General features: G+C 49.4%; 1 protein-coding gene across 2 annotated transcripts; it reads right to left on the bottom strand.

The window, feature by feature from the left end:
• LOC103055546 (CYFIP-related Rac1 interactor A-like) lies at positions 1 to 27,562 on the bottom strand. Of its 2 annotated transcripts, XM_088154363.1 has the most exons (13): positions 27,378 to 27,562; positions 11,684 to 11,768; positions 10,346 to 10,426; positions 8,705 to 8,786; positions 7,348 to 7,469; positions 6,820 to 6,925; positions 6,126 to 6,262; positions 4,334 to 4,411; positions 3,808 to 3,924; positions 3,498 to 3,577; positions 2,796 to 2,922; positions 2,123 to 2,193; positions 1 to 860 (listed from the first exon to the last, which is right to left on the bottom strand). In XM_088154363.1, the coding sequence occupies exons 4-13, from the start codon at positions 8,775 to 8,777 to the stop codon at positions 797 to 799; spliced, it is 975 nt and encodes a 324-aa protein (XP_088010489.1). In that variant the 5' UTR covers positions 8,778 to 8,786; positions 10,346 to 10,426; positions 11,684 to 11,768; positions 27,378 to 27,562; the 3' UTR covers positions 1 to 796. The 2 variants fall into 2 exon arrangements, with proteins under 2 accessions (XP_088010489.1, XP_088010494.1); XM_088154368.1 differs by lacking the exon at positions 8,705 to 8,786.

The following is a 27,562-nucleotide window of genomic DNA, read 5'->3' as shown; positions in this document are numbered from 1 at the left end:
GTTGCAGTTGTTCATATTAAAAATCTAAAAGGTATGACAGCCACTAAGAATGGAATCAGAATTGAAGGCTTAATGATGGTGCTCACACCCATTCATTCATCTCCAATCAACCTTTTCCAGATGTGTTATTTCCATCTCAGGCAAGAGAGCACCCCTCCTTCCTTCTCACTTTCCTGGCATCTGGGCTTGATTGTGGATCCATCTTATGACCCCTGAAGGCTTGGAAGAAACCTTCCTCCGGGCTCCAAAGAGATTATACGCCACTCTGAGAGGGACCTGGAACCAAATCTTGTCCTTCAAACTCTGGTAGCTTCTTAGAACTGAGGTCACTCCAGCACGGATGGGACTGGAATCCGCACAGCACAGTCACTTGAGGCAAGAGACTAGACCCTGCGCTTCCGCCAGCACTGAATGGGGAGCATCTTGGAATTGGATCATCTATTGTAGTTCTTGCTCTGTCTCTCTGTCTCTCTCTATGTATGTATCTATATATCTTTATTTATTCTATATATATATATATATATATTCATTTAAAATCTCCCCTCCTCCTCCTCCTCCTCCTCCTCCTCCTCCTCTTCTTCTTCTTCTTCTTCTTCTTCTTCTTCTTCTTCTTCTTCTTCTTCTTCTTCTTCTTCTTCTTCTTCTTCTTCTTCAACTTCTTTTTCTTTTTTTACAAAATGAGGGATATGATGGCCAATGGTTATTTATAGCAACATGTCAACGTTAAAATTTCTGCTGGAGGTGCCATGAAGAATTTCTCATGTGGGTCTCTGGTGAACGGCTGTTCCAGGAAGTTTCATTGCAGCAAAGCCCGGATCTGCTTAGACGTGGTATCATCATTGAGGTGCCGGGTGGTGTACCTAGGGAGAAGCAAGGCCACAGGAGGACAAGTGCACCCTTCATCTTGGAGGCAGGGTGGCGGGGAGGAGGGAGAGGCATGCATAAAGCCCCAAAACCGCTCGGCCCCAGTGGGCGGGGAATGGATAGAAGGCCCTTCACACATGAAGAGAGACGGGCTGGCGCTGGAGGAAAGGTAACATCAGGAAATAAGCTAGCAAAGTGTGTGTGTCTGTTTGTGTGTGTGTGTGTGATATAGGGAGACAGCCAGGAAAGAAAAGGTGAGCTCCAGAACAGGACCAGGGCAGAAGAGAGTTTCCCTTCTGGCCACTTTCCCTGAGTGCAAAACTGGAGAGCCAGTGGCAATAATGTGCCCCCCCCATGCGATGAATGCAGGAAAACACTGCATCTCACAGTCAGCTGTATTTGCAAGGGGTGGGGGGCGGGGAGGCATTCTCTACAGAAGAATTTCTGTGAATGAAATGCGCCCCCACCTCCTGATAACTGAACACTGATTTCTTCCTGGATAAATCCTCTGTAACATTTGCTCAATGCAAAGGTACACAACCACATCTCCACCCACTGCAGCGGAGCATGTAAAGAGCTCCTGGGTCGGTTCTGCCCTTCCCGCCTGTCCTCACTCAGCAGTGCCCACCACCGCCACCTCATCTTGCAGGCAGATCACAGCATGGGCTGCAGTCATACTTACACTGACCTCTTTGGCCTGCCTCTGGTTCAATGTATTGTGCAGACTGAGACAATGAAATATTTCAGTTACCCAGTTAAGGGTGCTGTGCAAACACAGCCCTTCCAATGCCACAAACAAGCAAGGGGCCAGAAGTGAGGAGAAACAAAGGGCCTTAAATCTCCAACAGAGGTTTGTGCTGAACTGCAGACCACAGACATTTCGTAGAGCCAAAGCATCAGCTGGCCAGAGTGGGGGAGAACCCAGGACCCCGGCCAGCCCTTACCCTAAGAAAACCTCATTTCCCAGTCTAAAAAATGGGGATATTTGTTCAGCTTGCTGTGAGGGCAAAACAGGGAACAGTTCTCTGTGAAATCAGATGGACAGCACTTCCAGCACAGTTAACGCTCCTGGCCAGCCGTCTCTGTTCCGTATCTTTTCCCCCCAACTTCAGCCTGTGAGAGGCCCCCCTGCTGTTCGGGGATCTCCGGAAGCTCTCCAGAGGGGCAACGGCTGACCCTCTGTGCCTCGGCCGCAAGCGCCTGGCCGAGAGCCACACGGGCCTCTGGTGGTGTGGGAGCCCCTTCTGGGCTGCCTTACCTCAGAGCGTTGAGAAGGCCTTCCGTGCTGTTGGAGGGCTGCTCCTTCAAGACTTTGATGCACCCTTTCATCTGGAGGGAGGGAGGGAGGGAGGGCTTTTGTTTGCAAAACTACGAAGAGGAAAAAGGGCTGGAAAAGGGCAACGGGTCTGCTGACTCCAGTCCCTCAGCCTGTGAACTTCCACCAGGGACCAGGAAAGGCTACTTCTGTCTCCAAGGGGTCTTGTTAGACATGTGACTGTGAGTAAAAGGCGAGTAACAGCAAATTTAAGCTGGAATGGGAATCCTTCTGCAAATCTTTCTGTCACTTCCCTCTGAAACACTCTTAAGAAAGCCCACTCCTCTTTGTCCCTTGCCTCCAAAGGAAGAAGAGCCCTCCTCATGGGAGGACAAAGGGGTTCTAGGAGTCTCATGCACGTCCTTCTGCATGAGCAACTGGGGTGCTTCCACGTGGGGTTTCCTAGAGATAGCCCTTCAAATGTGGGCTGCAGCCATGTGATTTGCCCTTCATAACGGATGCTCCCTGGTAAGAAAAAGGATGCGGCAAGTGGTGGGAAAACTGGGTGAGCCTCAAACAGAAGATTCGTCCTGCAGTTGAGGGGGGGAGGCGGGGGCTCACAGAACCCGAGTCTAACCTGGGAGCTGCAGCACAGGGGGTCTGAAATGCTACTCACGTCTATTTTGGAGGTCTTGGCAAATGCCCCCACCGGGTGGACGTGATCATAGAGGATGATTACCCCCACCATCACCCGCATGCAGAAAAGGAGGGTCTCAGTGTTCGTGAACCGGCTGCGATATTCCCTGTTGGAAGGCAGAGGAGAGACTTGGGGGAGAACCGCTCTGGACCGGCTGCGGGCTCCGGCCCTGCCTGGGGGAGATCCCGCCAAACGCCATCAACGCTGATCTGAGCCGGCTTGCCAGGGAGGCTGCACTCTGGGAGCCGCCGTTTCCCGCCTGCCTCACCCCTGGTCTTTCTGCTCGTAACCGAAACCAGGTCTTGACCCCCTTGACCAAGGTGATCTGGTGCGGTGGCTCTATTATTTTTAACATCCCTTCATCTATTATTTTCTGTTTCACTCGGTTTTTAAACTTTTTTATACTTTTTAATGTATTTATTGATCGTTTTTTAACCTTGCTGTATGCCCCCTAGAGTTGCTTGGATAAAGGGAGATGGGCAGCTAATAAATTGAGCAAATAAATAAATAAATAAATAAATAAATGAATGAATAAATCTTGGCCACTGGTGTGCTGTCCTTCCCAGGAGGATTACCTAAAGGGGCCCAAGCGCATGTTGTGCAAGCAGGCCAGCAGCCTTCTGCAGCCCAAACATGGGCTACTGTGCATTTAATCCATGAAGGGAGCGAGCCAAAACTCACGGGGTCTCCAGCATCACCCGGCAGACGCAGGCCATGGTGCTCAGGCAGTCGGTCGTGTCCTCTATCGGGAGGGTTTTGTTCTGAAAGAAAGCAGCAAGAGACTCCATGGGTTCAGGGGTCTCCTGCTCTTCCTCCCAGGGAGAAAGCATGCTGCATGTTCAAGGCAAGGGAGGGGGCTCGGATCCTGCACAGTTCCAGTCCCCTCCTCCTCAGAGACCCTCTGCAGTCTTGGTGCATTTAGCTCATAATCCGTCTTGATCTCCTCCTCTTGGGACTTGCAAAACTGTCCCCCGGAGATCTCGTCGCTCACCTCCGAAACAAACTTGGTTGTGGCGCTGCTCAGAGTTTTCAGCATCGGGGTCGCCTCGGCATAGAACAGAGACATCCGGTTGGCCATCTCATTGTTGACCTCACTCTCTGCATCCAGCTGCAGGGCAAAGAGTAATGGAGGGACAGCGACCTAAGGAGAACAACTGCAGGGCCAAGGTGGGGGTGGAATTTGCCAAGGGAGGGGGCTTGCTTGCTTCTGTCCTGCCAGGGATGAGAAAACTCAGCCCTTCAAAGAGGAAAGCGAAATAGGGGCTGCCCTCCCTAATTTTAAAAGCCCACTTGGCTGAGAGGGGACATCGACCCTCCTGATTGGCTCCTTGGCATTTTTCACAAACTGAATAAAGAGTTGATTAGAGTTAGGGTAAAAATGGTCACTATCTCTAAAGCAAATAATAGATTTTCATTAATCACCTCATTGCTTTGCACTGATCTTTTTCTTTTTTTCATTTCATTCATGCCAGAGTTTTATGTTTTCAAAGCAGCAAAGCAGAGAAGCATTTCCTTACTTGCAAATTGTTGATTCGATTTCGGCTGATGGTTCTTCTGTAGTAGCTAAAATCATTCTGAATGGCAGGGTTGGTCATCTGAGGGAGACAAAAGTGATACACGGAGAGTGCTTCCTCCTGACTCTGCTTCGGCTTCACTGGAAGCCCCAACCTTCCCTGTGGATCAGGCCCTGGGGTCGCAGCCAATCCACAGACTGTTAAAATCAGCATCCCCGACACACTCAGGTCCCCCAGCAGACACTGCTGGGGCAGAACAGGGCAGGGAGAAATCCCACTTTAGCCTGGTCCCTGCGGCATCTTTCAGGTGCTTTCTGGCTACTTTGAAACATGGGTTTGATGAGGAGGAGCAGGAGCAGGAGCAGGAGCAGGAGCAGGAGCAGGAGCAGGAGCAGGAGCAGGAGCAGGAGCAGGAGCAGGAGCAGGAGCAGGAGCAGGAGGCAACAAGTTAGTGCTGACTCTTGGCAAGCACATAGATAGATTTTCTCCAGGATAAATGGGTTTAGTACTCTTTCAGAATAAAACACCTGAGATTAGAAAGGGTGGTTGCAAGGAGCTCCTTTATCTTAAACCCCCACCTGTTAAACGTTTTGAGGGACATTTTTAAACGCATGTTTAGTGCTCTTCTGAAAGTCTGTTAATCCCATGTTTCAAAGTAGCCTGAAAAACTCCTGGCGAGCACTTGGGGGCCATGGGGTGGAGCAAGATCCCTTGGGCGGGCTGACAGTTGCTGAGTGTGGAAACCTGTTTCCCCTTGTCAGGACTCTGATCCCAGGGTTCAGCTTCGGATGACTGGAGACCTGGGAGCAAAAGACTCAGCAACTCCCCTCCCCTTCTTTTGCCACCCTGCCCAGATCTGGAAGCCTTGGGATCAGGTGCCAGTGTGGGATGAAGTGGCAAGGAAAAGAGGAGGGAAGGGTCTCCCTCCAATCCTGTGGAGCAAAGCAACTCTATGACCTGGTGGGGAAAGAATCAACTCCCTGCCCTTGCCACCCCTCTGAGCCTGGGGATCTGCTGCCAGGACTTTCAAGGGGGTAGAAGTGGAGACAGGTGGCTCTTTGATACTGGAGAAGAGCCCACAGGATCCTCCTCTGGGGGAGGGGGCAGGATGACAGGTCATGCCTGCAGAAACCTGAAATGGCCAATGGGAGCTGGGTGGATCTCAGCCTCAGCCACGTCAAGGAGGCATCACAGGTACTTCAGATGGCAAGACAGGAGGAGGAAAAGGAAAAACACCACTTGAACATCTAAAGAGAAAGGGAAGCTGCCTTTGTGGTGGGCTGGGGTGAGACAAAGGTCCTTTGGGAAGAGTTGGGGGCATTGCGACCCTTTGTGGGGAATGTTTCTTTACAAGCAGGTGCATTTCCATAGAGGAAGCGGCAGTGAGAATATTTAGACTGTAAATCCCATATTTTATGGAGAATCCATTTTTATGAATTTTTCTGCGCTATTGTTCTTACTGGATTTTATTGCAATTTTATTAGGGGGTCTTACTGGAGCTATTCACCCACTAGGTGATTTTCCCAGAGAACATGGATGGGAGGCTAAAAGCCCAAATGAATGGGGCAGAGGAGAGAGATTCAGCTGAGACGAAGCCCCCGGACAGAGGCAGGGAGCGGGTTGGAGACCCAGGCTGCCTCTGCGTCTGGGCAGGCTTGGTGCATTTCGGTGGCCCAGAGAAAGAGACACTGTTCCAAAGAGCCAAGATGAAACACAGTTAGGAATGAACTACCTCGTCCCCAGGAGCCCCCTTGCACAATTCTCCTGCCACCCCCCGCACCCCTCCGCAAGGTACCTTGAGCTCATCGAAACTGAGGGTGAAGTGCAAGATTTCTGCAAACTGCTTGGCCAGGGCCTGCTCTCTCTCCAAGTGCTGGGTGGGGGCATAGGGGGGGCTGGTGAGCGCCTCCAGCAAGCTCCGCAAGGCGTTCTCTAGGGGAGACAGATGGGGGAGGGAGCAAAGGGCAAGTCAGTCCCCTTGGGCCACTGGGGGGGCTGGCCGATGCTACAGAGGGAGAGAAGGGGCAGAAGAGGCACGTGGGAAAGCCCACCACCTTCCCCCAGGCAGGGGCTGAACGTCCTCCCTTTTCAGCCCAGCCAAGCTCTGGTGCCCAGCTGTACTTGAGCGTCAGAGCATCAGGAAAGGGGCAGAAGAACCGAGGCAGTCCCTCTCTCATGGAGAGAGCCCACAGACCACCATGCCCAGAAGCGCCCCTCTCCAAAACTGATCCTTCGCCCCCTTGGCACTGCAGGAGGACACTCAGGCACCACAGGGCCTGCTCTGATAAAGCTCCCAAACTGCCTGCCTTCTCTTAGGTTACCAAGGTCCCCGAGCAGTTTACAATCAATAAAAAAGAAAGACATGACAGTCTCTGCCTACCAGCACACAATCTGTAAGACCTAATGCAAAAGGAAAAAGCGGGGGGGGGGGGCTGATAGAATCGCCCTTGTCGCCCCTCCCTTTGCACACGAAGCAGGCATTCATTTACCAAGTCTCAGGGAAAACTCATAAAAACGCTTCAGCTTCGCCACAAGAGGACACACAGCGTTCCAGGCCTTTTCTTGGAGCTGCAGGTCACTGGGGTTCTGGATCGCCTGAGGGAAGGAGACGGCAGTGCTAGAAGTGCTCTTCCTAAAACCCCACCATCCCCATGGCTTATTTGCCCCAGAGAGGCAGCCTGCAGCCCCAGCCAGGCCTACTCCCTGGTAGACCGACCCCAGAGACGGGGCATAGCTGGGGAGCTGCTCTGAGGCTGGAGAAGGCTCCTTAGCTCCCGCAGCCGGCACCCCGCTCAGTCCTCAAGGCTTCCAGGTCAAGCTTGGGAACAGTCTTTCCGGAGGATGTGCTCTGAGAACACCAATGGCCAACCAGGGCTAACAAGACAAAGACACTGAGCCACCAAACCCGGGCAACAGAGAACCCCTGGCGCAAGCACGGTTGGGAGGACGGAGCCCCCCGCCTCGGCCACGGTTCCGGCACAGACCGGGGGCTGCTGCAAGCACAACTCTGCTCGTACCTCTCTGATCTCTTGGCCGGCTCCAGCGTAGGACTGCAGTTCTGCCAGGATGGTCTGGGCCTCCTCCAGGACGGCGTTCACCTGGTTCCAGACAGCAGTTTCGGCTTCCGTGGGCTGAGCATCTGAAGCAAACCCCGCCCAGAAAGGAAGGGAGGCAGAGTTCAGAACCTGGGGGGCCGAGGTGTGGCCGTCGAGGGGCGTGTGGGAAAGGGGGAAATGTGGCTGGGATGGGAAGGAGCCAGGGCACTTCTAAAGGCACTCTTGTAAGTCCATGAAGCACCGCCCAAGCTGGTCAGTCAATCCAAACCGGTGCCTAGAGAAGCAGGATCTTCAGGGAAGCCAGTGAAGCAGCCACATGGGATCCACGAGCTTCGGTCCCCAGATCCTCTGCCCCATCACCAAGGATGATGTGGCATAGCCCCCTAGGAGGGAGGGGAAATAACTTGGGGCTTCACCAGGAAGCCATGACTCATGAGTTGCTTTGCTCTGGCAAGCCAAGATCTTTGGCCCTGAGCAGGGCAGGAGAAATTGTAGAAAATAAATATACAGAAAAGCATACAGGAAAACCAAACAGAAAGAAAGCGTGAAGAGAGAACAGAGCTCACACCTGTGGCAACCTAAGTCGGGGTCACCTGCCCTCTACTAAGCAGGGGTCCCTTTCACCCCCAGGGACCCATCTGACTGGCCAGCATTCCCCCTTTTCCATTCTTTTCTCCCCCAACGTGGGTTCCTTCTTCAACAGCCTTCCCCAGCAAAGGGGACCCTCCCAAAGAATGGACTTCAGTTCCCCAAGCTCCCCAGCCAGCATGGTTGCTGCTAAGGATTCTGGGAGATGAAGTCCACACATCAGACAAGGGCCCAAGTTACTCTCCAAAGAGGTCCAGGTTCCTTAAGGGCCAGGACCAGGGGAGGGGTCATGGGGTACTCCCCACTTATAGCAGTTGTGCGGCATCTTTGACTGGCATCACTGTGAGCCCCTGCAAACAACGCTGCTAAAGAAGTATGGAGTCCCTTGGTGCCAGGTGAGGAGCTCTGCTTGCAGCACAGTCTAGCGCTAACCTGGAGATGGCGGTCCTGAACCCCTTCCCTCTTGGAAGCCTCTGCCCATCCTGGCCTCGTTCTCCCTCTCGCCTTCCGTGGGCCTGGCCACCCCCTTCCTCGGCAACTGCTGTCTATCTGCCCGGACTGTGGCCACCTTCCCTCTTGCCCGCCTGGTTCCTCAGCCCCACGAGTCTGGTTAGCTACAGCCCAGCAAAGTAACACCAAATGAAAGAAATCAACGTGAATAAGGCATAAATTAATGAAGGAAGTTGTGAATTAAAATAAAGACAAAAATAATTTTAAAAACCCTTCTCACGTTCAAAGTCAAGGAAAAAATTAGGGCCTTGGTCAAGCTCATTATAAGTCAACACTTTAAGAAGGTTCCCCATGTGACACACCTGCAAGAGAAGAGACAAGAGGGAGAAAAGCATGATGCGCCATGGGGGGGAGGGAAGGGGGCTTCCCAGAGGAGCATGACGGGCTGGGAAATGGGTCCCCATCTGGGCACAGGAAGAGTCTCCAGCAAGACCGCCAGCAAATCCTGAGGAGTTGGCCAGACTAAGTCCAACGAGAGCCAAAGGCAGAAAAGTCAAGGCGTGCAATGGGGTGTCCCAAGCTGCACTAAGGGCTGGTCTGGCCCACTTCTTCCTGCCCCGAATGGAGGTGAGCGTTGGCTGATGGCAAGAACGACCAATGATAAGGAAGGGGAGAGCCACTGTTCTCTGATGCGGTGGGGGGTGGGGGCGCCCCTGTGGCTGGCCGGCCTGGGGGGTCCACTGGGGCTGGCAGACACGCGCTGGCAGCCGCACAGCAGCCCCGCACCCCTGTCGCAATACCGAAGACGTCTGCCTGCCTGCCTGAAGCAACCATTCCCAGGAAAAGGAAAAGTGAACCGTGAAGCACCTGAAACGGGTCCATCTGTGCATTTATGTAGTGCGTTCGAGGACTTAAGGCTTCTCTCAGTAACCCCTAGAATGGGTTTTCAAAGACGGTCAGCATCATTGCTCCCATTTTGCAGGTGGAAGTACTGAGAGAAAGAGATGCTGACTTGAGGGAAGAGCGCATGTTGGGACCAGCGCATGGCTTATGCTCTTGGCCAAACCAAGCACAGTGAACAAATGTCCCGTTAATTTTATCCAGAAGGTACGGCTTAAGTTTTTTAATTATAAGGAGGAAATACGGCAAGCATTTCACCTGTCGTTTGTGCCTGCATTTCACAATGCCAGCATGATTCTCTCTCTCCTTGAGAGGGAGAGCGGACTGTGAGCATCCCAGAGGGGTTTACTGGCCGCCATGAGAAATAAGATCTTGGGCTAAGAGGGAGTGTTGCTATGTCAGGGCCCCCCTCCCCAAAAGGCCTGTGATTCAGCGGAGCCCGCTGAAGGTAAAGAAGTCCTGCTTTGGGGGTGGGAGGGGGCTTGCTTAGGCCTCTGCTTCGGACTTGGGGGAGGGCTCCCAGTCTCCTGCCAGGCTTTTCATCTGGACTGAAGGTGACGTAGCTGCAACTGAAAGGTCTTTAGCCAGGTTTTAAACGCCTTATACGATTTTGTTTTTCACTTTTGGTTTTCAATCTGTCATCTGTCCTGAGCAGCGCAGAACGGCAAGATGGGATGCAAACTGAAACGCATATATCAATAAAAATGTACACGGATTTAATGGTCCCCAATCTGTTTGACCAGGAACTCCGGAACTGCACCTTGAGGGATGTCTAGGAATCTGTGGGGCGCCCTCCCTGACGGAGGCCGCCCAGGATCGGCTGGGGCAACGCTGCCGCTTCGCAGCATAGGCGTGACTCCTCTGCTGCAGGACAGGGGTGCCGATGAGAGCGGCCCTCACACGGGGCACGTGGACGCCCAAGGAGTTCACGGCCCAGGCCATCCCAAAGTTTGGAGAACAGTGACTCCCACTGCCAGGATTTATGGGCCCCCCACCCGTTTATTTTCTGCCTGGGACTTACTTTCAAAATCCAGGAAAAAGTGAGGACAGTTTTCTAAATCTTTGCCCAGTACTTTGATCAGGTTGCCCATGGCCGGCGGACCTAAAGCAGAAGAAACAGAACGGAGTGGGACGGCGGGTGCAAGCGGAGAGCCCTCAGGAGCCTTCCCTGCTCCAGCAGGCCCCCTCCGCCTCCCAGCAGACCAGCTTGCAAGTCCTGCTGCTCAGCCTGCTGGCAGATGCCTGGGGGCAAGGCCCCCACACTTGCCTGCCTCAGGGAGAGCCCCCCGCAGCTGCCCTTGGACGCTTGGGGGAGCCGAGAGGCCGGCCCCGTTGCAGGCGGCTCGGCCTCAGCCGTGGGGGGAATCCAGCAGCGCTTCCAGGAGGGCAACTGAGGCCCTGAGGCGGAGCTGCCCTCGGGCTCCCTGGGAGGCCTGTCTCGGACCACGGGGACCCAGGGGCCTTCCCCGTCCTCCCAGCCTGGCAGCAGCCCCTTCGCAAGCAGCCTCGCTCCCGCCGGCTCTGGCTCCGGCTTTGAGCCTGGGAGAAGCCGCCCAACGGCCAGCCGAGGGGTCCTCCCGGCGGAGGCAGGAGAAGGACGCGGGAAGGCCCTTTCCAGCCTCTGGCCTTCAGGCCCTTGACCCTCGCCTTGAATGGAGCCTGACCACAGACCGAGGAGTGCCCCGCGGCTGTGGCCCCCGTCTGACCCAGCCAGGCCGGTACCCGAGGGGCCAAGGGGGCTGCGGCGGCGGCGGCGGCGGCGGCTTGAGACATTCTGGCCCCCCTACAGTTGGGCTCCTCTTCCGATTCGGTTAGGAATTTCAAAGCAGGTGCCTGCTTGTTGCTTTTTCTCTTCGAGTTTTTGAGCTTTACACTTACGATTTTCAGCCTCAGACAATTTTTTTTTCTTTTCTCAGACATTTTCACCCAATTTACACTGCGAAATTATGGTTGACCCCTGAGCAGGTGCGCTGGCTCACAGAGTGCGCCACTGCTGCTTTTCGCTTTTTGTGTTTTTCAGAAGCCTTTTCAATTTTGGCGCCCCTAAAATTTGGCACTCCTAGGCCAGGGCCTGCTCAGGGGTGCAAGCTGGGGCCCCTCTCAGTTCTCATGCTCCTTTGCATTCAGAAGAGCGCTCTGGAAAGCATCTCCTCGATGTGCCACTTGTGCTTCTTGCGAGGAACCACAAAGGGAACGGCGAGCGCAGGAATGTCCTCCCACATTAACCCCCCAAGCAGCCCCGTTCTGCCTCCTCCGGATTCTTCCTCCTGGCTCCGTAGCACGGAAAGCGCCAGGGCTTTTCGTGGGGTGGAAGAGGGCCAACGCACGGCTTCCGGAAGCGCAGGTGACGGCCTTTTACCTCTGTTTATGATGCTTCGGCAATGTCTACAGCAAGACCTGGAGCGCTGTGGGGTTCATGAAACACTTCATCAGCTGGGAAAATCCTGCAGCGAGGAAGGGGGAGAGAAAGGAGGGTCAGGCTTCCAGCTCCAGACCCTCCTGGTGAGCTCAGCAGTTCCCTTCAGATGCCTGGTTTCAGGTGTCCGAGTGGGAGCAATGTCCTTGGTGTAAACAGGATGTGAGGATGGAAACCTCACGTCAGCAAGAGAAACTTCATCAATTGCTTCACACGAGAGGGAGGAAGACGATGCTGCTGCTGCGGGCAATCACAGTTACCAACTGTTTCTGATGTTTAATTCTCCCAACAGCAAGAATTCTCTGATGGATTACAAAGGTATTAAAAGACAGAACAGCACCAGAGAAAAATAAATGCCTCAAAAGCCACTGTCTTAATACATGGCAGCAATTAAAATGTCAAAATGGAAAAATCAAAACCTCAAACACCTGGGAAAGGAGAGATGGCTTTGCCTGGTCCTGGAAGGAATTGGGGGGTGGAGGTGGGGGGGGGTAAGGTGCCAGGCATGCCAGCCTCAGAGGGCATCTCACCAGCAGGGCTTCACCACTGAGAAGGCCCTTTGCCTTGTAATGCTTACTCTGCTGCATTCAGAAAGGGACTGGGGTGCCCAGGAAGGGGGCGTCACACCCCTTCCTCTGACCTCAAACCATTCAGGCCACCGGTGCTGGTGGGGAAGAACCCATCCTCCCTGCTGGGTTCCCATCCAGTTCAGCAGAAGGGAAGCGCCACAGAAATGAATGGGAGCTGTGTGTGTGTGTGTGTGTGTGTGTGTGTGTGTGTGTGGAGTTTCTTTTATTTCAAGGGCAGGGGCAGCACTTCCTGCATCAAGCATCCTCGGACAGGCACTGCTGCCAGGCACGCAGGGTTTCCCACCTCCTGGAAGGTCCAAAGTTTCCCTTTCCTTTTGCAGAGGCTGCCGAGGAGGCGAAACAGTTTCTTTGTACGGAGCTCATGCATGCCTCCTATTCCTACCAATAAGGAAACTCTTCTCTGTGACTCTCAGTTGGACAGGACCTTGCAGGTCACTTAGTCCAGTCCTCTGCCCACCAGAGAGCATATGTTTGACAGACGATCATCCGGCCTCTGTCTGAGGATCTCTAGCGAAGGAGAACTCACCATGTCATGTGGCAGCCTGTTCCATGGCTGACAGCTTGTACAGTCAGGAGCCTGAATCTCCTTCCTTGTAGCTCTAATGTATAGACTGGAACAATTACTTCCCATGACCTGGACTCTCTGCTCATGTTAAAGCACCTCAAGATAACATCTGCTTTTTAATGTGTGGTCAACAAGGACATCCAGATCTTCTTCACATACTCGTGCCTTCATCTGCCTTGACCTTTTCAAATCTTCTCTCCCTCCTCTAAAGCATTAACCACCCCTTCCAGCTTTGCATTATCTGCAAAGCTGATAAGCACCCCTCAAATCCTTCCTCCAAGTCATCCATAACAGCCTTTAGATGTCCAAGTCTGATGTGTGACTCAAGACATGCCAATTTGCCCTGATCTGTCATCTCTAGAAATAAATAACTGGGATTTCCAATGACCGGTTCCCAAACCTAGTCCTCCTGCCCTTTCCCTGGGGCTGTAAGGGGCCTCTGCTGCTGTCTCCTTGCTTGGGATGATCTACGTGTGCAGATTTCATCCATATAGTATCTGAAAGGCAGCCCAGAAGCAACAGCCTTTTATCTAGAAGCGTCCCTGGAGCTGGGCGGTAGAGCTGGAAGGGATCACAGAAGCCATGCTGTGCAGGCATAAAATCATTTTTCATGTTTCAACACAGAGAGAGGAAAGCAGGGAAAGAAACATTAAGAGGAAAATTACACCATCCCACCCTATCGCATTATTTGATTAAAGAGAAATGAAGAAAGGGGGCAAGTACACCCTTTCCAAATGTGTTCTCTTCATGAAGGCGAGGTGCAAGGACAGTTAAGTCTGCAACAACAGTGGAGGTGGAAAACCTCCCAGGGGCTCAGCTCTTCATTGCTGTGGTTCTGAGCCTGTTTTCTGCTTGTTTTCCTTCTTGTACGTTGGTAGACACTAGCATAAGCATATTAGGGCCCCAATCCATCTGAGTGGCCTCTAATAGTCTGCTCTGCAGAGAAGCAGGAAGAGAACAGAGCCTAAATATCTTCTAGGAGATTAACTAGCAGGAAGAGTATCCTGACCTTTAAAAATCATACATACAGAACAGACAACCTGTACCTTTGTTATTTGCAAGCTCCCCACCTCTCCCTGTCCCTAATTATACTATATTCATAACATTCTTACATCATCAGGAAGAATTTGTCATCAGCTGAATGTTAATATGCAGGGCAACTTTGGGGGGGGGGAAATCACGTGGACAGGTAAGACAATGTTGGGTACTACTTAAGAAAAAGGAAAGCCACGCTGCGTGTATTAGGAGATGAAGTAAACCAAGATGGGCAACCTCACACTATTATACATTACAGCTGATGAAGTGATAGGCACTGAACTCCAGAACTTTTGGCGGGGAATAAATGGTCCTTTCTTAGTGCAGATAATCAAGAAAGTTGTAAAGGTGAAGTTCTGGAGGTCTTTTGAGAATGGGGAAGTTCAGAAGACAGCTGGATTAGTGTACCCATCTGTCTGAATTGGCCAAATATTTAGAACCAACCTCTGTCCATAATCTCTTACTTCTTTCTCTTTTATGCAGTTACAAAGGATTTGCTTAGCTTGACTCATCTCCCCAAATCAATGCCTATCAGAGTCACATGGTGGAGAGGGAAAATTAACTATTTCTGAAGAGTATATAGCAAGCTGGCAAAGTCTGTTCTCCAGCTTGAGCAGACATAATTGTGCTCTTTGGGGAGGAAAGTTGGAAAATCTGTGCATTATCATACAGTGATGACTCCAGACTGAATTACTATAATGCAGTTATTAGAATACAAGCTGTAAACCTGCTGTCCGATAGAAAACCACCAGGTGCAGATGAAATACCCATTGAACTTTTTAAATCAGCAGAAGAGGCAATTAAACAGCTAATAGCTGTGTGTCAACAAATATGGAACAGGATTGTGTGGACTGGAGACTGGAAAAGACTATGTATACGTAGTGAGAAATGCAAGAGAAGGTACAAATTATCAAATTATGCAATGATTCCTTATGTAATTAAAGGTTTGCTTAAGGTCTTGCAAAGACAAACAGAATCATATATGGAAGAGAAACTCAGGTAAACAGGCGGATTTCAAAAAAGACAGACGGAAATGAAATAAGAGAGCTACTCTAAAATGGCCAGCTAAAAGAGAGGGCAAGAGAAGGAGTTTTTACTTTTGTTTTACTGACTACATCAAGGTCTCTGAATTGGGTAGATCATGCTGGAATGTGAAACTTGCCAAGGATATGTGTTGAGTCACTAATGAAAGGAGGGAACTGGAGCTCAGATAGACAAAACAGTAAAAGAACCCTTTGCTCATTTGACTGACTTCAGATCTCCAAGGCTGGATAAATTATACCTTAGGAGACCGAGGACCTAGCAGAATCTCCAACTGAGAGCGCCTGTACCTTGACCTCAGCGAAGCACTTGGCAAAGCTTTTCACGATGTTCTCCTTAATACAACGGTAAAATATGAATTAGATTATACAAGAGTTGGGCATAGTAGAATCAGCACCCAGAGAGTGCTCACAAATGGCTCTGTATCAGGTTGAAGAGTAGTACCAAATAGAGTGCCACAGTGCTCTGTCTTGGTCTGTGCTATTACACATGTTTATCAATGACCTCAAGTGGAGGGGATGATCATTAAATGACACAAAATTAGGAAGAGTAGCTAACATGTAGAAGAGGAAGACAAGATTCAAAATGACTTTGATGGGCTTGAACAGTGGGCCAAATTTAACAAGGATGAAATTTAACAATAAGAAATGTAAAGTCCTGCAGCTGGGGACAAAAAATGAAACATACAAATATAAGACGGAGGAGATCTGGCTTGGCACAGTAATATGTGTGAAAAAGATCTGGGTCTTCTAGTAGATCACAAACTGAATATGAGTTATAATGCAGTTGCTAAAAGGTCAGATGCTATTTGGGGATGTATTCAGGAGCATAGAGTCCAGATTAGAAGAGGTAATGGTCTGTCTCTGCTCTGCCCTGGCCTGTTTCCACCGGGAGTCTCGTGTCCAGTTCTGGGCACTATGATAGTGACAAATTGGAACATGTTCAGAGGAGGGCTACCAAGATAGTGAAGGGTCTGGAAACCAAGTTCTGTGAAGAAAAGAATCTGGCATTATCTGCTTAGCCTACAGAAGAAATGACTGAGGATAGATATGAATGGATATGTTCTCTGTCACCCCAAGGGCAGGAGTAGAAACAATGGGTTGAAACTACAGGGAAGGAGATTCAGGTAGGTATTAGGAAGAATTTCTGTTATGAGAGTTGTCAACCAGTGGTACAGGCTGTCTCATGAAGTAGCAGGTTCCCTGTCATTGAAGGTCTTCAGTCCTTCAATGGTAAGCCATTTGTCTGAGATAATTTAGCAGATCTTTCATTGAGCAGAGTCTGGAATAGTTAAACTCTCAAGTCCTTTAGCTCTAGGATTCTATCATAATGGTATACTAGAATGTTTGATTATTCATCTGAAGAACCTTTACAATGAACAAGAACCTAGTATAAGAATTGAACTGAAGAAGCATCATTGTTCCAAAAAAGAAATGGAATGTTATTTCCTCCATCTCTCTTTCACCTAATATAGTGGATATATTAGAGGAACAGACAGACTGGAAGAGGTGATGGCTGGAATTAAAACTGGAGGTCAAAACACTACCATTTAAGATATGCAGCTGACACTGCTTTGTTAGCAGAAAGTAAAGAAGGCTTGCAAGGGGGAAGTAAAGAATCTGTGTTAATGTTAAATATTAACAAGACAGAGGAAATGTCTACCAGCACACTCATGAGCTGACAGTTGATAGCAAGAAGTGAAGGTTGCAGATAATTTTGTTTTCTTTGCTCAACAATGAAGATGAAGTGTGCTGGAAAAGTAAGGAGGTGACCTGTGGTTGGGTCCATGTGATGGTGTCAGCCTCTTTGAGAGTGGGGGTGGTACTTCCTGCCTTGAAGGAAGTAGCGTTGTACCCCCCCCTCAAAAGGTCATACTTGGACGCAACAATTTTAGACAATTATCATCCTGGCTCCAATCTTCCCTTTTTATGGAAGATTGTTGAGAAGGTAGTTGGTCTGCAGTTGATGAGAACCCTGGAGGAAGCAGATTATCTCAATCCATTTCAGCTGGGGTTTAGGCCAGGATTTAGTATTGAAGCAGACTTAGTCACACTTGTAGATGACCTGTGCCGGAGCCAAGACGGGGATGTGCATCCATTCTTGTGCTCTTTGATCTCTCAGTGGCTTTCGATACCATCAACCATGGCATCTTTCTGAGCCAGTTGTGGGGCTTGGAGATAGGGGGCACTGTTCCTTGGTGGTTGTCTTCCTTCCTCTGGGGCCAGTTTCAGTTGGTGTTGGTTGGGGGGAAAGGTGCGACAGGGCTCAACTCTCTTTCCCTTTTATTCAGCATCTACGTGAAACTGCTGGGTGAGGTCATTTGGAGGTTTGGGGTTTGCTATCATCAGTATGCTGACGATACACAGCTATATCTTTTGACTCCAAGCCAGCCAAGTGAGGCTGTCAAGGTTTTGTCCTAGTGCCTGGAGGATGTGTGGGTTTGGATGGGCAAACCTGTCTCCAACTCAGTTCTACCAAGTGGCTGTGGATGCTAGGGCCTCCTAGATCTGGGGATATTCCATCTGTAACCTTGGATGGGGCAGCACTTCCTCAAGTGGTATGCAATCTGGGGGTCCTCCTGGACTCACAACTGCTGCTTGATCAGCAGGTGGCAGCTGTGGCCAGGAAGGCTTTGAACAGCTTCATCTGGTGTGCCAGCTGCACCCTCTCCTAGATCAGGAGGCCTTTCAGACTGTCACTCATGCCCTAGTCACCTCATGGCTCAGTTATTGGAAAATGCTCTACAAGGGGCTGCCTTTGAAGACCACTTGGAAGCATCAACTGGTCCAGAATGCAGCAGCACAGGCAGTGATAGGCATGCCTTGATAGACCCATGTGACACCCCTGCTTCACAAGCCGCACTGGTTGCCAGTTTGCTTCCAGATACAATTCACGGTCCTGGTTATGGCCTATAAGCCCTACAGAGCATAGGGCCTGGTTGCCTGTGGGATTGTCTGTCTCCTGTGGTTTCTGCCCACTGGTTGGGTTGACACGTTCCGGGTTCCTTTGATCAAGCAGTGCCATCTATTGGGACCCCAGACGTGTGCCTTCCCTGTCGTGACACCTGCCCTCTGGAATCCGGGTGGCTTCCACCCTGATGGCATTCCAGACAGCCTTGAAGACCCGGCTCTTCTCCCAGGCATTGGACGAGGTTGGCTGGAGCCCCTTGTGGGTGCACAGTACAACACTGGTCTTGTTGACTGGTTCTACCATCTGGCTATTGCCACGGTTATATGCCTTTGTATATTTGTTTTTATGCTGTGAGCCAGCCAACCGAGTTTGTAAAAGATTGTAAAATATACTGTTTCCAAAGCAACAAAAATCAACCAAGGTTGCCACTAGTGGCAATGTGTGAAAGTTTGATCCTGCATATTGAGAAAGAATGAAAGACGATTGATGCCTCTGGATTATGGATTTGGTTACTAACAGGGGTGTCCACTGGGGGAAGGTCAAGAAAGTCAAGATGATGGCTTTAACTGTATCATTGAAACTTTACCCCTTTTCATATGTGACTGTGACATAAGTAAAAAGAAGCAGGGCTTTAACCGTGTGTTCATGGACACCATCTTGACTTCTCCCCTTGCAGATATGTTTGTTATTAAGAACTGATCCCAATGCAAACTTTTGGTTTTAACCTTTGAGGTCCTACGCAACTTGGCATCCAATGGCTTGCAGGATCCTGGCCAGGAAGCTTCTGCCTGTGCGTTCCTCCTGAGAGAGGCTGATCTGGGCCCCCTTCACATGTGAGGTTAAGCTGGGGCAGCCCCACCTCGGATTCCCGGGCTTGCATGTATTTTACAAAGCAGTTGCAAAAGCATCCTGTTCCAAGAGGCCTTTGGGCAAAAGGTGTACCTGCCATTTTAACCGCTATTGTATTATATTTGGATGTTATTATGGTTTAGGTGAGTCCTATGCAGTACGGCAGTATAGAAATGTAAAGAAAGAAAACTTCACATCCCTCTTCTGTCTAAGATAAAGGAGTCTGGAATTTCCTGCTGCTTAGTTTCAGATGCTCCTATTTTTCACAGTGATTTGATCTAGTTCATGTCCATCTGCTGGGGGGGGGATGACAAAAAGGGTTAAAAGGTTGCCACAACTGTGCAGTTGAAGCCCTACTGGCTTTTATGGGTGTTGCCTCTGCTTCAATCTGTTTCGCTCTATGGTTTTGATTTTGTTTGTTTCACTCAAGTTTATCTAGAAACTACTGATGGACAGAAAGGGCAGCATAGAAATATTCTAAATTAATAAACTTATTAACAAAATTTTTAAAAATGACTGCTAAGACCATGCTATTGGCAATATTAGTGTGTTTCGTGTGATTTGCCTCTCCCAGCACAAGTGCTTCATACAATACCTGCCCTGCTCAAGCCCAAGTAAGGGCCTTAATTATTCATTTAAACAATTTATACGGCCGCCCATCTCTTATGCTTGCAGAGAATATGTTTTGGACACTGTTATCTCTGGACATAAGCTGAAAAGCTCCACCCAACTTTTCAGCCACCAGTAGAACTATGGCAACGTCACTGCTGGGGCTGCCTTATCCCAGGGAAGAACCAAGCAGCCCAGTTTTTGTATGTTTCACAGTTGTTTCTCTCTGCCAGATAAGGTGGTACCCGTAGAACAAGCATGATATTACTTCCAGTATTGCAAAGCCATTTGGACCTGCTTAAACTTGGATACATCAAAGTCCAAGTTACTCTCATAAATTAAGAGAATTTTAAGTTGCTAATGGGTTAATGAAGTATTGATGCTGCAAACTTGCATAAAGAGGCAGTTATTGTCTCATTACTTTTTTTCCTTTGCTTAGAACAACAGAAAAATCTGAAAAACTCGTTGCCTGTTGAAAAATACTCTAAAGCCAAAGATTGCTGGAGAAGATTTCAAACCCACTTTGAAAGCTCATTATTATACATCCCAAATCTAAGTAATGGTTTGGGGTTTGTTACCTATTTGGGGACAAACCTATCAGAACAATGGCAATTGGGAAGAATTGGGCAGCTGCAGGATCCCCTCAAATTTCAGGAGCCCTCAAATGGAGCCTCCCAGCAGGTTCTGTCTCAATGCTCAGCAACCCATAAAGATCTACCAATATTTAGCATTTTCAGTCCAGTTGGGGGAGTTTTTAAAAGAATACTGTCCTGCTCTCTTTCAGACAGTCTGGTGTCGACCACATTTTAAAGTGGAAGTGCTCCGAGCCAGCCACAGCAAGGACCAAAAGTGAAGGCTCTTAAATTAGTATCTCCCAGATGGTCTCCTGAAGAGGATAACTCAAATGGTTGCTTAGCTGAGAGAAAAATGAGGCACCTGTTAATGGTGCCCAGGAACGTGTTGCCCAAAGTCTTGCTAGGTGTACAGACTTCTGCTGCATGAAGGCACTGGTTGCCAGGCTTCCTTGTCCTTCTGTGCTCAAGGTCTCCAGAAGTGACTAAGGGGTCAAGTCAACCGACTGACAACAAACACACAAGCAAAGCCAAGTACAGCAGCCCAAGGTCTCCTAAATAAACGGGACTCCACATTTCTAAGGATTGCATTTTCTATTGATTATGTAATCTTCTATTACACATTGACTTATGCTTTTAAATTTAGATTCCTTTCTCTGCTAGGTGTATGCAGGAACAGACATATGCTTTAATCAGCTATCTGAAACAAAAGGCTTTTTTCTAAGCAGGTACTCTCCTGCCACCATTCTCACTCATTCTTGGGTCCCTGAATTGCCTGGCCACTTTTTCTGACTCTCTTGTCTCATTCCCTCCCATCCATTCCTGTCACCGCACATCCCCAGCAGAATAGCTTTTCTCCCTGGATTGCATTCATTCACAGTGTTACATAATTTTCTTCCAAACTCACATCCAGTTCTACCATTATCAGCCTTCACTGGAGCATAGCATGCTACTAATAAAGTATGGTTTCCTACTTTCATATGCACACACAGCAACCACAATGACACCAGTCTACACTTTCTGACCTATATTTTAGCCCTTCCATTCACAATGAAACCTATGTCTTCACTTTCCTGATGTATTCATTAACTTCCTTCCACAAGATTAGATCACCTTCCTTCAGACCTATGAATCCTCTTCCTTTCAGGTTCACAGCACACAGCTCTATCTTTCCTTCCTTCCTTCCTTCCTTCCTTCCTTCCTTCCTTCCTTCCTTCCTTCCTTCCTTCCTTCCTTCCTTCCTTCCTTCCTTCCTTCCTTCCTTCCTTCTTCATTTGTTAATTCAGCTACTTTACCATTTATTCCTTTTAGATCCCAAACTACGGAGGGATTCATTTGCTAAGTGCCCACAGCATGCATAAAAGGGGTGGGTTTCTGATCACATGGTGGGGGATTTTTTTGACCTTGCGATGGACATTCCTGCCTGCCTGTGTTTAGCAGCATTCTGACTGAAAGGCGTGAGAGATGACAATGAACAAAATATTTAGGGAAAGAATATGATTAAGGAAAAAGGTCTGACTTATAGAAAATTCTGTGGAGTTGAATGTACGGCGCTAAATGCTGCGGGAGTGGCTTGTGATGGAAGTAAAGCATGCAAGAGAGTGCACAGAGTGCTCAACAAACGATTCAGCACTGACCACATGCAAGACAAGGATGTGTGAGGTCTCCTTGGTTTTTATTTATGGTATTTATGAATAGAAGGAATGCCTGTGAAGGCATTTTTCTATGCAGATAATGCCACATTGCTGGCTGAGAAACTGAATGCTGTAGAGCACATGCTGGACTGAATGAGACAATGAGGCATATGGATCTGAAAATTACTGTATTAATAAGCATTGTAAAAGTTTCACTCCGTGACACGTCCTCCTTAGGGTATTTTAATGGCTGCTCTGAACCAGTGGCTTCTATCAGCCCCACCAGTGCCCAGCCAATGCCTGCTGAGCCTCATCCCAGAGCCCACCCTCCCGTCTCAGCACTGAGCAGTCTTCTGCCCTGCAGCCCTGGGTCCCCTGGCAGTGCCTGGGCAGGGGGCTGCCACTAGGGAATCCAGCAGCGGCGGGCGCAACATTCCTTCCTCCCACCCCCTGTGCAGCCCTTCCTGGCTGGAGAGGGGAGGGAAAGCTGGGGCTCATTTAAGCCAATGCACAGGATGTAGGTGGAGGTGAAACAAGAGGCTGAGAATCAATAGGCACCAAGGAATGAGTTCTGGAAGAACGGCTGGGAGGACCTTCAAGGCAATGGACTGTTGTCGTTTTGCATGGATGAAAGAGACCATCGCTGCAGCAGTTTTGTAGACCTGCAGGCACTCAGAAAAGGAAGCGAATGGTGGAACAGCAGAAAAGTCAACCAAAAGAGAAAGGGGCTCTGGGTGAATGTTTTAAAGCTTACATTTCAGAGCCAGTGAGAAAAAAGGGAAAGAATTTGATGACACATCTCCTCCAGTGACTTCTGAGAAACATACTATACCTCCAGAAGGGGATAATAGTGAATCTGGTGAAAAACATATAACAAAAACATCTTCTACCACATGCTGTTTAACATGGAATTCCCCTGATGACCCAGTAAATTTGCCACATGTTATATATAACAATTCTAAAAAAACCTGAAACCAGTTAAACCTACCTGAGATCTACAATGAGTCAAGGACTGATTGTACTTGCAACGGTTGAAAGTGATAGTGCTCATACTTAGGACATTGACAACTGATAGTAATACACTGAGGACAGAAAGGAAAAAAGAAAAAAAAAAGCATTTCAGGAATAAAAGCAGTTTTATTCCAGAGAATATATCCAAGGGAAGTATCACTATCTTTAAATAAGGATCTGATTGTTTTAAAATACAAGTAGTTAAATGTTTAGATATTGTATCCAATATAAAATCTAGATAAGTCATTCATTTTAATTCAGATTCTGTGAGAATTCCACCTTGATCATTTAGTTTTAGCATTGAACCTGCTATTGCATTCGGCCTCCTGATTTTTAAAACAGGCCTGAGGGACATCACAGAACCATAGGACAATGCTCATTTGTATCTGCTGCTTATGGAGAAAGTGCATGGGAAGATAGATTTCCCCTTCTCTCATAAGACTATGACCCAACCCACTGGGATCATCCAAGGAATTCACGTGTTAGAAAATTCTCCGATAACAGAAGAAGTGTGACTTTCAATACCATTTGATGAGGTACAAGAAAAGAGTAAAGAGAATGTCTGTCTGATCTTCATAGCTTTTAAATTAGTAAGTGAGCAGGGGAAACTAACTAACAGGAATTCCACCAGCAGTGTTCAGTAGAAGGAAGAGAGGAGTGACCAGAGATTTGTGTGTACTGCAGTGCTAAAGGAAGAGAAAAGATCCTTTCCTGAATAGCTGATGGTGGGAATGTTGCCACCAGCTGCCCATTGGAGATGACTGAATGAGTGCTGCCTATTGAGCAAACAGAGACTGCAGCAGAGGGAATGACAAAAATATAGGTCAGCCAGTTTTGAGCAACTGAGTGAGCTAATAGAAATTCAGCAGGGAAGTTATTAAAATTTCCTCTATTAAGAGTGTGTACCTAGTAAGAATAAACCAAAAAGGGAGCCAGAGAAGGGAACATTAATAAAAACAAACTAAACCAAAAAGGCTTTATACTGCTGTTACCTTAAGAAACAGAAATGAAGATGAAGTAATACAATTTTGCAGTCATGAACTATAATGTTTGTCAGGCATGTCTGGATTCCTGCCTGAAATGAAACTTCTAATTGTGCTTGAAGAAAAAGCATGGAATAGCAGTTTCCCACTAATTGATAAGGGAGGATGAAGATTTATTATACCAAACAAAGGACAATAACAGAGGAAGAAACTTTTCAAAAAGAAGAGAATTAAGCAAAGGAGCACCTCTGAGTGGATAAGAATGACCCCTAGTAATGAAAGTGCAGATGATATTCTCCACTGCTGCAACCCAAACAGCTTTGGACTTCTTGCAAAAATAATAATTTCTGAGCTTTCAATGGAGGAAAAAGAGGACATGTTGAACAAGGGACAAAAAGGGCAGATCCTTGAAGAGCAGAGGAGATGCAGCTGCATCCTGCAAGGAGACAAGGAGAAGAGCTGTGACAGTTGGTGACTCAATGCTATGAGGAACAGAAAGAAACACATGGCCCAGTGAGAGACCACCCTTCAATGATAAGAGACAGTGAAGATTTCTTGGAGAAAACAAATACTCCAATAGGACTGACACAAGAAGCAACTTTCCAGAAAGAAGAGAATGGAAAGAAAGAGGATGCTGTGCCGAGGAATCCCAGGGAACAACGAAACAGCCAGTCTGACTTCAGTGCTTGAGAAGGTGCTATAGCCGACTCTAAAGGAATCACTCTGCAAGCGATTACAAAAAATCAGCATACATTGATTAAAAATAAATCTTGCCAGAGTAATTTTATTTAATTTTTTCATCAAATAACATTAGTAGATCGTGAAACTGCTGTCAGCTTAATAAATCTTGATATCAGCAATGCTTTTGACAAAGCACGTGTGGAACAGTATGACGATTAAATGGATTAAATAGCTGACTTGAAATTGTCCTCAGAGTATACTCACCAATGGTTTCTCATCAACCTGGAGTGAATCTTTAACTGTAAGTGGAAGTGGAACATTTGCACTAGTTACTTGAATGAGGAGGTAGAAGGAATATTTTCAGATGTGCAGTTGACAAAAAATAAGTATGATAATAAATGCTAAGACAGAAACAAAATTCAAAATGATTATGATCGGTTACAGAGTTTGTAGTTTAAGTTAGACAAATGTAAACCTAGGAAACAACAGAATCAACTGTCTGTAAGTACAGGATGGGGGATAAATGGGTGGGCCACAGCCCTTGTGAAGAAGATATTGGACGTGTACTTGATTGCAAACTGAGTGTGAATCAGAAATGCGATGGGGTGGGAAAAAAACCAGATGCAATTTTAGGCCACTTCAACAGAAGCCTAGCTTCCAATTCTTGGCAGGTAGTAGTTTCATTTTATTCTGTTTTGGCCAGACCTCGCTTCAAGTATTACGTCTACTTTCTAGGCACCACATTTTAAGATGAAGACAGAAAGGTTGGGACACATTCTGGAAATGGCAGCAAGGATGGTTGAGAAACTTAGAGGGGGCCTATGAAGAGAAAATGAAGGCACTGGATAGTTTTAGCCTTGAGAAGCTAAGGGAGGGCCACGGGGGAAGCATGAAAGCACCTAGAAGGTCAAACCCTATTCTTGCTCATCCAGAGCCCAGGACACAAGGTGATGGATTCCAGTTACAGGGAGGCCCAGGTAGCTGGGAGCCAGTCATCTAAGGGAACGCCTTCTCCCGCGTTCCTCCACCCGTCTGACCAGACTGAGCAGGGACAACTCCTTCCAGGTCCTGTCCTTCTGCGATTGTCCTCTGATGGGGCTTAGAAGCAGCCTTTCTCTGTGGCTGCCCCCATATTCCCTTCATGTGAGGTTCAGCCAGCTCCATCCCTCTGGGGCCTTTGGAGAACCGTCAGGTCCCCTCTGTTCCTCCCAGTCCAGGAGGAGGTGATGCTCTGACCGAAGATGGAGTTCACGAGGACGTGACTTTTGTGTTTCTGCTTTTTATTTTGATTCCCATTTGGATCTGAAGGGTGTGGTAAAACGCCATTCTGGCTGCCATCTTGACTTTTTCAACTACTCCCCATGGACACCCCTGTTCGTGTACGCTTTGGTCTATTTGGGAGGGGTTTTCCTTCTTTCGGTTCTTTTTGGTGGAAGTTTTTATTTTATGATGACATTGTTAGCTGCCCTAAGCCTTCATGACTGAACAGCATCCAAACGAAGCAAACAAATAGGTGAACAAATTCCGAACTGAACGTTTTTCTAGCAGGAAGAGCGTTTGAGAGCGCAGCCAGTTTTCCGGAGAGGCCGCGGTGTCCCCTTCCCTGGATGGGTTCAAGCAGAGGGTGTGCGGCTGTCTTTCCTTGGATTCTTGCTCTGAGCAGGGGGTTGAGGCAAAGGTTTCTGTGATCCCTACTCCACAGGTGACGAGTCCTTTTACCTTTCCTGCATAGCCTTCCCTCCTTCTGTTCTTGCTAATTTGGTGCACCAAGATGTTGCACACACAGCAAGGGCCATCTTGCTTCCTGGAAGGGCAGACCCCAGATTCCATGCCACCAACACCAAAGCCTGAGTCCCTTGCCTCTTCTACACTTTTGCAGGTGAAGCCCAGGGTGCCAAACAAGGGTGCAGAGAAGAGAAGAGAGATCCTCCTTCCTCCCACCCCACCCCCACCCCAGGAAGACTGTGGGAAAAGATGCAAAGCTTCTGCTCTCCCTCATTCAAATTCCATCAATGAGTAACTCAAATCAGCCAGAGGCTGTGGGCTTTGAGCGAGATTTTCTGTTTTTTTCTTAATGAGTTCTCTGCAGGGAGCTCCCTTGGTGCTGCTTCGTTGCAGTATCTCCAAGGATCTTCCCAGACAGAATCCTCTCCAGTCACCCAAGGGTTAAGGATCTCTTCTGCCGTTGCCCAGGACACCTCCATCCCCTTCACTGAAGGTCCCCCTCACCTACCTGCACACGGAACAACACCTGGCTGGTTCAGACCAAGGACCAGCTACTCCAGTATCCCGCCTCCAGCAGTGGCCAGCCAGACGCCTCCAACCACCCTGAGCAGGAGACCCCACACTCTTCCTTTTCACCAGCTCTAGCTCCAGAGTGAGCACTGATTCCAGGGAAGAAACCTCCCTTCGTTATTGCAGCACAGACTTTAGGGATGATCTCTCCAAGCACCCCAGAAGTGGAGGGGGGACGGGAGGGAGGGATGGCACTGAAGGTTACATTCTCAAGTGAACCACCTCCAAGGTGAGGGCAGAGAGGAGTCCTGCTGGAGGTCCGGCACTTACCTGCCCCCTTAGGAACCAGAGACCTTAGAGGGGCCCAGGAGGAACCAGCAGAGCCCCCGCCTGCCCCCATCACCCTCGGCTCTGTCTGCCTGGGGACTGCTGGAAGGAGAGCATCAGCCACGCTTGCCCCCTGCCCCTGGCCCTGAACGTCCCAGCAGGCAATTTCTGGGGGCTTGCTTGAGGGGGTGGCATCTTATTTCCTGTCTCTGCAGGCAAAGCGGGACGGGGGGGGGGATAATCCGCAGCCAAAGTGGGCCACCTCTCAGGAGAGGCGCGCCGACCGCGCTCGCCCGGCACTCCACCCATTTCACAGAAGCGACGGCGAGCGACAACCCTGGCCAGGCTTGGCCCCAAGGGGGAGCCGACCCTGCTCTGCTCTTCGGGAGCGCCTCCCCAGCCCGGAGGGAGGGAAGCCGGGGCGCCCGGGGCTCGGCCGCGGCGGAGCGAGGGGCGCCCCGGCAGTCCTCCCGGCCCCGCCGCTCTGCGGAAAGGGCTTCGCAGCTCCGGAACGCCCCGCGGAGTGCAGGGCTGCCGCCGCCGCCGCCCTGCCCGAGCCCGCCTCCCGCTCGCCGGCCGAGGGCGAGGCGCCCACCTTTGCGCGGAGGTCGTGGACGAGGCGAAGCCGCAGGTCGGACGGCGGGCGGGGGTCCTGCTGCCGCCGCTGCTCCTCGCTCGCAGATCGCCCGGCGGAGAGCGCGGGCGCGGGCGCGCGGCCAGGCGGCGGCGGCGGCGGGCTGGGCTCTCAGTCCGCGGAGGGCGCGGCGCTGGTGCAGCTGC

The sequence above is a fragment of the Python bivittatus genome, unplaced genomic scaffold (genome assembly GCF_059951505.1).
Source record: "Python bivittatus isolate LINGU-HERP-01145 unplaced genomic scaffold, Pbiv_v1 ctg000040_np1212, whole genome shotgun sequence".
Lineage (NCBI taxonomy): Eukaryota > Metazoa > Chordata > Lepidosauria > Squamata > Pythonidae > Python > Python bivittatus.
This window is presented reverse-complemented; position numbering and strand designations above follow the sequence as displayed.